This window comes from Pyxicephalus adspersus, chromosome 3, assembly GCF_032062135.1.
Source record: "Pyxicephalus adspersus chromosome 3, UCB_Pads_2.0, whole genome shotgun sequence".
Taxonomy (NCBI): domain Eukaryota; kingdom Metazoa; phylum Chordata; class Amphibia; order Anura; family Pyxicephalidae; genus Pyxicephalus; species Pyxicephalus adspersus.
The window spans coordinates 120,354,589-120,367,971 of record NC_092860.1 but is presented as its reverse complement, the minus strand read 5'-3'; the positions used below and the strand labels follow the sequence as shown (position 1 = coordinate 120,367,971).

The following is a 13,383-nucleotide window of genomic DNA, read 5'->3' as shown; positions in this document are numbered from 1 at the left end:
GCCGCATTTATTGAGAACAGTGTGCAATCCGCGGCACTAGAGGTTAATTAACCTCCAGTGCCCCGGGTCTTGCAAACAGGAGGATTCCCAGGGAATCCTGTGAATCCTCCTGTTATAATTTCCTCGATCTTCCGATGGTTTCACAAAATTGGTTCGGCAAAACTTTGCGGAACCATCAGAAGTTCGAGGAAATTTTCACGAGAATGCCAGAGGCATTCTCACTCATCCCTATTCCTGGATAGAGTTTCTTTATCCAGAAACACATAAAACTAGTAAAGATCTGCTAGAGCAATCAGGGGAGTGGAGCTGTCAGCGTTGTTCCGCTGATTACTCTTGCAGTTCTACACAGTCCTGAAAAAAAACCCAAATTTTCCCCTCATTGACCTAAACGGTGTTCAAATTCGACGTTCGATCACCCTAACAATATCCCCCTATTCGATCGAATAGCTGTTAAATCAAATAGTGGGATATTCGACCAACACTAATTATGACATTATAGCCACCACTGTAAAGAGGAATTCTTTCCAACTGTCACCAAAACAGAGGAATTTTATGAATGACCCTCAATGAAATATTTTAAGAAAAGGTTTCACCGGACCTGAGATTTATTTAAAGGGTTCCTCTGTGGTTCCCTTGTTTGCATTATACCATTAGAAATTTATAGAAAAACAAGAACAAAAAACAAAGATCTATACATCTGTTAGATCTGGTATGGTGTTCCATCCAGGCAAAGTTTGCAGCACTCAAAGTTTTAAGGGTGAGAAGCAGCAGGGATGCCTAGGTTGGCAGGGACTCAGCATTAGGTGAATTTTTTATCACTTTATTCTACTAGTAATTTCATATATTGTCTATATGCCTTTTTTTTTTTTTACCATTTTACCAATATAATATTACAAGCACTAATAGTATGTATAAAGATATTGTGTTCCATGTGCCAGTATTTCGATAACAGATCTAACACATTCATGTGCACTGGTTGTTTTAATAATTTATGTTGAAATTGCCCAAAGTAAAAAATCCTGCATGAAATTATTTCATGTTTAATTGGACTTCTTTTAGGTGCCTTGATATTAAAGTGATACATCTAAATGTCTCTTTAATTAGACCAGGGGGATCTTGTGCTACTCTTTGGGGTAATATTAACTGTATGCAGACATTGTTATTACACAGATAAATATGTATCACGTGTTCTGCTCTTCCAATGGATTTCTAAACACATATATTAATGGAATTGTTTTGTTAATAGCTTTAGCTGTGGGCATTTAAAGTACACAGAGCTTTTAATAGAATTGTTTTTGAATTAAACAAGAAATCACGTCTTTGTTTTTTTAGATCCGTAAGCTTTGTATTAATAAACATTTAAATTTTTTTTTGTTTTTTGCATTCTGTGGGGGAAGGATATGGACCCATAATTAGCAGAGATGACTTGTAGATTCAATTTTCCTAACCGACATTTTTTACTGCAAACTAAGGCTACATACACATGTCAGATGATTCACGTCCGATATTTGCTTTAGGGCTAGTATCGGATGAGAATCTGACGTGTGTACAGTGGCCGTCCTTGCGGATCCATGAGCGACGAACGCCTGCAATGCAGGTGAAGGGGAAAGAGAGCAGCGGGATGCCGCTCGTACGTTCTCCCTCCTCCCTTCTCAATAGAGCAGAATGGCGCTGTATGTATAACGCTCATTCGTGCATCTTTCAGTCTTTTCTTGTTGGAAAGGATTGTGAAAGATCCTTTCTAACAACAAAAGTCTTACTTGTGTACAGAGCCCTAAGACTCAGATTTTCACCAGTCTCTGTCCCAGTGGCCAGGGCTGTGGAATTGGTACACAAAGCCTTCTCAGTTTTGGTACCTTCAACTCAATTCTTCAATTTAAAATGATAATTACATATTTCTTTTCTATATTCATTGAAAGCACACAACATACAAGGCATTTTTATTACTGCCGAAGTAAAGTACACAGTACATTTTCATTTATTTGAAGGTGGTGGCTACATTTTTCTACTTAGCTTATATCTAGTTCTCACTGAGGTAGCTTGCCAAAGACATGCAACTAGGCCTCCTTACCAAGTCACATAATCTGACACCAGGCTGATCAGTACTCCTTCTACTCTCTATATGATGTGCTTTAGGCAAGGCAAAGACTTTACATGCTTAAGTATTTACCTAGGTAGGAGCATAAGTGGTGAGCATAGGGCACCCCGCAGGTGATCTGGCTCTGGGTAAATCCTAATAAAACATTCATTTAATGAAGAGAAATTAGGATGTATTTCCACTTTTATGACTACCTAAAAAGGCTTTACGGAGAGTTGGTATAATTATGAGTGAATTCAAAACAGATATGAAAGGAATATATAAATGCAGAATACAGGCAGTCCTCAAGTTACATACGAGATGGGGACTGTATGTTTGTTCTTAAGCTGAATTTGTATGTAGGTTGGAACAGGTACAAAGTTGTGCTTTGATATGCACAAAACAACTGCAGAGTTGTAGTCAATAAAGAGTTACAATAGCTTGCAGAAGAGCTCAGTCTCAGCTGTGTTTAGCAAAAGATTTCTTCTGCAAGTCATGCAAACCATTCCCCTCCAAGCCTCTGTCCTGCAGGACAGAAGAAAGCAAGAAAGCCTCCTTGGTATCTAGGAGGCGTCTGTATGTTGGATGTCCTTAACTCAGGGACTACCTGTATGGTAGTACTGTATAATGCATGTATGTATAATGTTTATGTGTAATGTTTATGTGTATTCCAATATAAATAAAGTCACTTTTTGTAGGGTTTATTCTTGATTAGGTATAGGTATGAATGATAGACTGCAATATGGCTCAGATGGATCTCACACTAGTGAGACATCTACTCACTGTCCTTTAATTCTAAAGCAGAGGAGTACATCATTTTTTTTTCTTTTAAACATATCACAATATTTCATCACAATTTGAATTTATTAGGAGTCATTTTTTTTGCAGTACTGAGAATTGTTCTCGACTCCACAGCCCCACAGGTGACAACTTTTTTGTTTCTGTTTCACCCAAAAGAAAGTTAAGGAACAACAAAAATAGAAACACAAACAGAAAAATAAATCTGATGGATGTTCTATCTGGCTACTTTACTACTTTTCTGTTTATGTTGCTGTTGGAGTTTCCCTTCCTGTTTGCTTCGTGTCTGGTCATCAAAAAGAGATAATAAACCTGACAAGGCTTCTAGCTCTTCTCCGCTTAATCCTAAACAAGGAAAAACATTTTGTTTGAAGATATACTTTAAATTTGACTATACATAAACCTGTAGTTGAATAAAAATGACAAAAACAACGTACCGACCATTTTTGTGTGTGTTTAATGTGTCCAAATCATACAAATATCAAAATAGAGAAGGCACACAAATAGCAATACTGTGTAGTTTTAATCTTCTCCCACATTGATTGTGCTGTGTGTGCTGTGGTTGGAGAATTTATCTATTTATCCCTTTCTGATGAATCCATTGTCCCTAGAATGGTAGAATCTCTCCAACAAAGCCCACCATAGCAATAATATTATGTACAGTGGGTAAATAATTTCCAACTCCATACAAAACTAAGATAAACTTTGTCTGGAGATATACTTTAAGGTAATTAAACAATCATACACAATGCACACAGGATGCACACACCTTATACCTGAAAGTAGGAAATGCCTGCACATGCCAATATGTAGGCACTTATGATCCTAATAAACTGGCAGAGGGCCTATGAAATAAATACTACCTGAGGGCCAGTTACAGTTATTGTACAATTAAGTAGGTATTGCTCTACCTATAGCACAACTTGTCATTGCACATGTGCTGAAATAACACTCAGTTATGGCTGAAACACAAAACCGTATACCGGGGGACATATAAAAACTGTATATGTGAAGCAACATGGACAGTCTGAAACTGGAACCTAAAATGTCTGTTTTTAACTGTTTTTCTATAATCTATGTCCTTCAGTGGTGTTAGAAACCCCCATACCATCATTTTATAAGCTTGCACTCTGGCTTTTTAATATTGATTTGTCCTGCCTATTTTGTATTCTGATATGTAGATTTAGTAGAGAAGTTTTAAGATGCCTGGTAGTCTTTATAGCAGAAATTAATATCACCCACAACTGCATTTTGTTCTTTTTTGTCTTTTCAGCATCAAACAGCTTGACAGATATGGGCAGCTGATTCTAACGAACTCCTCTGCAGCGGACACCGGAGAGTTCACCTGCTGGGCTCAGATCTGTGACAGCTTTGGCTGCAGGAAGGATCAATCTAAGACTGGCTCTACATACATTTTTTTTACAGGTAGCAATGTATAAATGGTAATTTTATCTACTGCATGTCATATTTCTACTTCTTACAAAAGGATGAGTAGGTAAAAGTAAATATCAGATGTATCAGAGAATCACTACTCACTACTATTGCTGAAATAGTATTTTGTTATGTTATAATACAGAATTTGTGTGTGCTATTGTTAGGTTAAAGGTACCAATTAGGTTTAAGGTTGGAATAAAGGTTAGTGACCAAACATTTGGGTCTGATTATTATTTTTTGGGTGTGATAATTAATCTTTTCAGTTTTAGTATAGGGTTGAGCCACACAATAGTCAGAGGGGGCGACCACCTTGGAGTCTTCAGCAGGTAGGTTTTTACAACATATGGGAGGGGCACACTTTGGCCTTTTCAGGGGCTACAGGACTTTCCCCTGGCACTGTTTGAGTACATAAACTGTGATTTTCTTTCTCCTTACACATATTATTGGTGAGGGTAATGGAATGAAATGCAGGCCAAAAGCTACTAAAAGCATTCTGTAAAATATAAAAATCCTTAAAAACACACATAGTCAAAATTATTACAGTTTTCTTTGCTAAATTTATGGTGACAAAACTCATCCAAAGCATCTACTACATTAAAAAATAAAACACAGCATGCTTTTACACAGCTTCTTCAGCTTCTAAAGTCACATAACTTCTTGTGCTATAACGTAACTTCATATGAGTACCTGAGTACCTAGTACATAGTTTAGGATACAGATCTCGGAATGATGTGTAGGAGGCGGCTTTAGTGATGTCCATACATATATATAAATATTTATATATATATATATATATAAATATATGTATTAATAAACTCAAGGAATAGTAAGGGTTTTAAGGTTTGAATGAAGTATAAAAATGTTCCTAGACAAACTCAGGACATTCTCATAACTGTAGGAACATTTCGTTTTGGACAGCAGTCAATTAGTTTGTTGTTGCCAATACAAATTAATCACAAATGGCTCGCTATAACTATAATCTGCATATTACAGGTATTTTTAAAGAAGTATGGTATGGTGGTATCAAACAGTCAGATGAGAAAAGAAGGTTACTTCATGAATGCTTAATTGATCATATCTAGAACCCACACAACGCCCTTACTGTTAGAGCTAATGCTTAGTTGTCAATTATTAAGGGTGCTGCAAAGCAAAGGAGGGTGATCGAGGAACATAAAAGTATAGTCCACATTTAAATGGAATTTGTGGCTGCATGGCCTTAGGCTTATTGGAACAGAGTTATCAAAAGATCCTATGCCAGTCTATATTGCGGGTCTTCCAGTAATCAAACACTACATGAATATCCTGGATGATTGAGCCAGCTAGCTTCCAGCCGAATGTACCGAAGGAATAAGTGTACTGCAGGCCTCCGGCAGAAGCATCACAGCTTGATATGTCACACGACTTGTCAAGGTAAATGCAAACATATCAGTGTATAAAATAAATAAAAAACCTACATGGTGTGTATAATGTATTGGCTGCTGCAGGAAGAGTGAATTCTTTCATTTTCAAAAGAACTAAACTAAAATATCAGCTGTACAATCAGCAGTGTGTTGTTCATGTACATCCATCACGGGAAGAAGAAAGACAGGAAAAGATAATATCAGCTAATGTTCCAAAGTTAGATTCAGTTACAAATATACTTGACCAGTGCCAGTGGTATTGAAGAATGGCTAGCGGTTGTGACTATTAATAATACACCTAAGAATTGAAAATGTTTACAGAAACTGACCTAACCAGTGATCTATACAAAAAGCAGGATATGCCATAGGGAACAACTAAAAGGGAAATCACCCTCAGGATGTACAGGACCCTAATGTAATAATTGTGCTGTTTAATGAGTCAACATTGTTTTTAGGCTGCAAGTTGAGAGACCTTACGGCTACAATTACAATATATGTGTAACTTTATGTTCTGACTAATGCAACCAAAATGATTCATGGCTACTAGAAAGGTACCACATAGGTGTCCCTGGGGAAAGAGACTAATCAGCCCTGGTGTGGATCAGGTGTAGTAAATGATTGTTCCATCTTCCTTTAATACTCGTTAGGTGAACTCAGCTATAGCCACTTTGCTGGTGTCATTTGGCTTATGTAAGGCCAATCCTACAGATGAGACTGATAGAGCCAGATGTACAACAGAATGTAAAATGTGAATACATTCGATCAATGATGATGATGTAAAATAATTAGGTTCTTGTAATGTCATTTTCTCCAGATAAAGGGGAGCTGTTTGTGCCATCTGCTAGTTACTTTGAGATTGTCTACCTGCAACCAGATAAACCAGCTATCATTCCATGCCGAGTGACTATTGCGTCTGCCAAAGTAACTCTACACAGAGAGTTCCCAGCTGAGGAAATCAAGGCTGATGGCACAGAGATTTCCTATGATGTGAAAAAAGGTTTCATTTACCAACATCCCGCTGCCAACCAAAGTGGAGTGGTCTACTGCCGTGCAGAGGCCAGAGGAGCACCACAAATATCTATCAAATATCAACTACTCTATGTGGAAGGTAAAGAAATTGAATGATGCATACCAATGAAGATCTTCAAATGATATATCCTGTTTTGGATCTGGGTTGTTAGGAACAGTTGTATGTGATATTAAATTATACTGATTAAAAATATGTATTCACACGAATAGATGTTGAAATCACTAAAAGAGAAACTCCCAGCAAACAATAAATACATAGTTGACATATATACTGGAAAAGTCAAAGGACACACAGCCAGGTGCTGGTCCTTTCTGCAGACAAGCAATAAAACCTGGTACAAGACCCACCTGACAGTAGAAGGGGGCAGCAAACTTCATGAGTCTTCTTTCTGCTCTTAGTTTACAAACGGCACTGCACAAAACAACTGGCTGTGCTATATTACAAAACGATGATATCCACACAGACACTTCTTCCTGATATTTTGTATGTAAATAATTCCTACATTACTTTTCTGAATATGTAACTAAGTGTTTTCATATCTTTGTGTGGCCTAGCTATCTCCACCGTTACCCTTCCCTTACATCCTTTTGCAATGGACATTCATTATAGAATGGTAATGCTTCAATGGCATTTTGAGACCCAAGTTTTTTAAATAATCTGCCAGGAGGAGGTAATAAGCAAAAAAGTAGTAGAGAGATTACTGACATATAGATACAAATATTATAGGTAAATATATTATGGTAATTTTAGATACATATTATATATTCCATTTTTTTTTATTTTTAATGAAATTGTTTTTTGGTACATTATTGTTTTATTATTGATAGTAATGTGTAATGTTTAAATATTTACAAATGTAACATTTTATGTATTTTGTATTTAGTCCCGAGTGGGCCACCTTCTGCAACTATTACTTCCACTGCCAACAAGGTTCGTGGTGGAGGGGACTTCAGCGTCTACTGCACCGTCTTGGGAGAGCCCAATGTTGAAGTAGAATTCACATGGATCTACCCAGGACAAGAGGTAAAAATCATAATTCTACATTTAAATGATTGAAAATGTAGCTTCGGGTAACTTATTCCTCAATAACAATTGCCTATAAAATTCCTGATCATATATTATTTAATATATTATATAATCATAAGAATTATCTTTTTTTTGAGTACAGTAAAAGCAAAAGAAATTTTTTTTTTTTTGTAAGCTTCAATCCTATATGAAATGCAATGATTAAAGTGACATTGCAAATTTCTGGCATAGTATGTGGCACCACAGACCAGTCCTGTACAATATATTCTTGTGGTAATATGTGACTTTGTAGTCCAGCTGATCATCATAAGTTCCAGCAGATAAACCTAAAGGGTTGGCAAGGTAATTATCAGATGGTAACCAGTTAGAAAAGGACACAGCGGGTAGCTTACTATTTGGCTGGTGGTTGCCAGGTGAGGTTCATTATTTGGAGGCTGTACATAGATTCCATACATACCCCCTTTATCTTGAACCACCCTAGACAACCACTAGCCAATGCAAAATTTGCAACTTGATAACCATTCCATAGACTTCATTGGGGTTTGATATGAACATAGGGTATGGCAACCTTCAAAGAACGTTCATGAAACTGAGAAAGAACCAAACCAGGGCACATTTGCCCATCTCTAATTCAGAGTAAGTAAACATAGTTTGCAGTATTTTTTTAAAAAAAAGGTTTCAACATTTTAACTTGTGTTCCATGTTCTATAATGTAAAATAAAGTAAGCAGCATTACGGAACCCTTTCTAATAGCCATGGAAACTGCAAATGCCCTTTTAGCTTTTTTGAGTGATCTTGTGCTTTTTCAATAGGCAAAGTAACAAGTTCAGTTATTAGTACATGGTGAACATGTACTCTACTTCTTGCTAATTCCCTACAACCCTGACCTGCTGCTGGTATCCTAAAAAATAACCATTACTTTTTTATGCAACACTTTTCCAGCTTACCACAAATATGCCACTGCTAATCACCATGCCCGGGCATTGTCATCACCTTGCTGTATATACTGTGCAGTGTACAGTCCTCTGTAAGCATCATAAAGATGCTGGATTTTTATTACCATCTCATGTTAAAGTCTAGCGCCAATATATATTCTCTAAATGAAATTTAACAATTCCATGTGCTGGATTCCTTTTGCTTCTCCTTTCCTCTATTCTTTCTTCTCCCTCTATATAAAACAGACACCACTAGTACCATGTGTTCACTTTCACCTGAAACAATTACTAACAATTGTTTCAAGTAACAATTATCGATGCTTTGTACGTTTTTCTCAGGAAGTCAAACCCACACAAGTGTTTCCGAGAGCTCCAGCAGTGGATTTGAGATGTAGAGGCACAGGGAAGTAAATCAGACTTATTGTAGCCACTATAAAGTGAACTTGTGATTTGGTCTATTATATCAGATCATAGGTTCACTGGATCAGTGTTTCTCGACCTTTTTACCATTGAGGAACCCCTGCTATAATTACCATATACACAGCTCGCAGTATATTAGTTTGGTGGTCAGTGAGAAGAATGCCACCCTTGCAGATAGCCAGAAAGATCATTGGTATCAGTTAAACTGACCTGAGAGTACCAAATTGCTCATTGCTCACGGAACCCCTAGTAATCCTCGGAGGAAGGCCAGTTAAGAAACACTGCACCAGGTCGTGAATCCATAGGTAGTGACTACAGGTTCATTTCCACCTAAAACATAAAAGTTTTATCAGAAGGACTAGTTCTTTTGGAATTTTGGATACCAGTCCTAATGTCTGTTTTACTTGTAATGCCGTTACGTTGTACATAGAACTATAACACTACAACAATGTAAAAGGCAAAACCAGCTGAAATAAAACATGATGCATTTTTCTTATTCTTACAATGCAGTATATCAAATGATAAGGGCACACACCCAGAGGAATTCTCTCATTCATGACATTCCACGTATTGTGCTCTGACCTCGTCATACATCTTCCTTTAAGCGATGAGATAATTGTGCTGCACATTGAAATCAGGCTGGGATTGTGTGAGATCCACTGTGTACTGTTGATATTGGCAGCACTAATAATGTTGATTGTGACTTCTGGTTACAATAACTAGATGTGACCTTATCGCGTTCTGGTCAGTAAAGAAAGCTTCTCTTTATACCACAATGCTTAGCCTTGCAGATAAAACAATGACAGGTGTATTCATTTTTATCCTATGTATGGACAATGAAATCAGGTTAATGAATAGGCTTTCTGGAGTGAAGCTACCTACATGTTAGATAACATGATTACTGTGTGTACAGTGCTCCCCCAATGTCGTGCCAGGTGGATCACTAAATATCTGACCAGGGACGATTTTATTTCCTATGAGGAGGATGCAGTCTGAGGCCTCCTGCTTCACCCCTATAAAGAATTGAACAGTGCTGTGTGTACAACGCTCACTTGTTCTCCTGTTTTTGGAAATTTAATCATAATTTATTAATCACATTTACTTGTGGAATGACACAATATAATTTTCTAATACATCACTTAGTACTGACATTTTTCACAACTGTGAGGCTCCCTCTGGTGGTCTGCTAGATTTTATAGAAATATATCCGCTTAAAGCAGACCTATCGCCACTATTTTACCAGTAGATAAAAACGTGGGTTAACTTTTTATATAATGTAAATGTGTTTGTTTTTTTTTTAATTCATTTATATATACAAACTAGCAGAATGATAGATCATGAGGTTTAATCTCTTGGGACCTTTAGTGTAGGCGATGCAGTAAAAATCTATAAGAATGTTTCTAGTGTCTATCTTCTACTCCCTCTACTTTGCTGATAACACAGCTGGGACTAAGGCTAGGTACACACGTGCAATAGTTCTCGTCCGATAATCGGCTCAGGGCCAATATCAGACAAGAATCTTGCGTATGTACAGCGCTTGTCGTCCATCGTCCGAACGGCCATCCTGGCGGATCCACGGACGATGGCCGACAAACGATGATAATGGAAGTGAAGGGGACATAGCACAGCGGGGTGCCGCTCCATTGTTCTCCCCCTCCCCTCTCCATTGAGCAGAACAATCCTGTATGTACAGAGCTCGTTCATGCATCGTGCAGTCATTAGTCGTTGGAAAGCTTTGTGAAAGATCTTTTTCAACAACAATTATTGCACATGTGTACATAACCTTAGGCATTACACAGTAGAAGCAATTGTAGTAAAGCAGCTGTAAAATAACATTTGTAGATAGTCTGCAAGTGTTTATTAGCCCATACAATGTATCCTATAACAGTGTATTGTTAATTTGTATTTAAAAATTAATTTATATGTAAAACAAATGTGACCTTAGATCTTCATATGCCACCAATAAAATTGGAGGCTTACTCTGCTTATATTTTCCCTTCCTTGCTCCCCTTTTTTCTCTATCAACATCCTAATAGAATTATGAAATGAAAGCTATGCAGTGAGGACAGGTCAAGAAGAAGGGGCTAGCTGGATGCTGTACATAGCTACCTAAAACAGAAAGTGTTAGTAATCCCAAGCCTCTATGATAAAAAAAAAAACAGAAATCAAATGAATAAAAGGTTTAAACCAGGGACAGAAAACCTGCTGAAGATATGGTAATTATTATTAATATTTTAATAATAATGAACGGGATTTATATAGCACCAACATATTATGCAGTGCTGTACATTAAGTAGGGGTTGCAAATGACAGACGAATACAGACAGTGACAGAGGAGGAGAGGACCCTGCCCCGAAGAACTTACAATCTAGGAGATGCAGAATGTCTTTTGCCAGGAAATGAAGCAGGAACTGACAGTCTGACATCCTGCAGCTTTTAATACACATGAACCTGATTTATTAAAGATCTCCAATACCGGAGAACATAGACTATCACAGGTAAACCAGGGTGATCCAGTATACTTTACATGGATTTGGCCAAGGATTAAAAACATTTGCCAAATAATAGGAAATAATAAAAAAAAAAAAAAGCATTCCAAGTTTGCTGAATCACCCGGGTTCTCTTATTATAGTCTATTTTTAATAAATCAATCCCATTATGTGAAATCAGAGTAAGCTGTTTTTCAACAGGAGTGGAAACTGTACAACAGCCCAACTGATGGTAAGACTGATGTTCAGTTTCAAAGCAACATTACATGTAAGTGAAAAATAACATTTCTAACACATTACATAAATATTTAGTCCCTTATTACCCCTAGTCTGCAAAAATGTACCCTTTCCTACCCTTAGCTTTTATTTTTCAGTTGATTTTTTTTTCCATTTTAATCTTTTTTGTAAGATAGTTTTTAGTGTTGCAAACATGTTTATCATTGATCATGCTTTATACCAGAAACACAATGTTAGTGTCTTTATAAAAAGAACACAGTATAGCATAACATGTATAGTTTTTTAAAAAGTAGCCCTAGTTCTTTTAAAAGAACTCTGGCCAAAATGGAAAAAGTCTTTTTGTCTCATGGTTTCACTAAACATAACATAATATTTGCAAGAAAGTATTACCACTAGAAATTGTTGTTTGTAGGTGTTTTTTCTTTATCCTATATTCTGACAGTTATCATGAAATAGATAGGCCCATAGTAGAAAGGTAAAAATAAATGCTCTGGTCCACAGGGTGCCTACAGGAGAGTTGAAGTGGTTAATATTCATTTTTCTTGCTTGATCACTTCTGACCAGCAGAAACCAAAGACATAACTGTGCAGTAGTTTGGGGTAAAGCAGATATTCCAGTTACAACATGCTACATATAGCAGATGCTTTTTCTTCATGGTGTGTTTGGTATGGGTGAGCGGTTCATGAAATGTTTAAGGAATGGGAGTAATATAGAGAATACAGATACTCATGTAAACTTTGCTGTAACTAGGCAGAAGAGCAGACAATATTTGTGTTGATCTCTAAGCTACTACAGAAGGTCTATGTAGTAGCCCAATGCCGATGGTATCCAAGCACACCACTGATAAGGCTGGTAAGAGCAACTCAGCAAATCATCCACTGACAGGAAGGATTAGTTGTGTTATGTGATGAGAGGGATGTGACTCATATGGGAATAACAAAGACATATCTGTACAGCTGCTGCAGATGTTCTGCTAACAAGTTTTCAGTGTCTTGTAATTAGCTCATTAACATGGCACAGTAGATGAAAATGATCTTCATTAACTGGAAAGCAAATTTTATTTTCCAGTGCATAATAGGTTTTGTGTTCCTAGTTGACACCCAATGTTTATTCATATGGCTAGGTCAAATGGTCCTTAATACAAATGTTCTTTTGAGCGGTAAAATTCTCTTTGGGTAATAAACACAGTGTATGCCCAGAATGATGTACACTGCAGCCAGGAGTCACTAGACATGGATGAGCATGTGTTGAAGTGAACATTTGCCTCTGAGCATCAATGTCTGCCCAGTACTGGGTAAAGTCACTGTCCATTCCCAGTCACTCATTTGTTACATACAGTTAATCAGGCTGACAAAGGACAAATGTTCACCAAGTTCAACCACTAAGAAAATAAACATACTAGAAAACTTGCAAATTCTAGATAGAAACGTATATGCACAATTGATCCAGACAAAGACAAAAACCCTAATAAATTATGGACTACTTTACTCCAAAAAAGGGGGGGAAATTGTTCCTTGTTCCCTATGGCAATTGAATA

At 37.0% G+C, this 13,383-nt stretch overlaps 1 protein-coding gene across 1 annotated transcript in view; it reads left to right on the top strand.

The window, feature by feature from the left end:
• PDGFRL (platelet derived growth factor receptor like) overlaps positions 1-13,383 on the top strand; it is a 53,771-nt gene that overhangs the window by 35,434 nt on the left and 4,954 nt on the right. Inside the window, exons 3-5 of the mRNA XM_072406177.1 lie at positions 4,149-4,300; positions 6,524-6,817; positions 7,623-7,762. Of these exons, the coding sequence (XP_072262278.1) occupies positions 4,149-4,300; positions 6,524-6,817; positions 7,623-7,762 (586 nt within the window). The remainder of the gene's footprint in view (positions 1-4,148; positions 4,301-6,523; positions 6,818-7,622; positions 7,763-13,383) is intronic.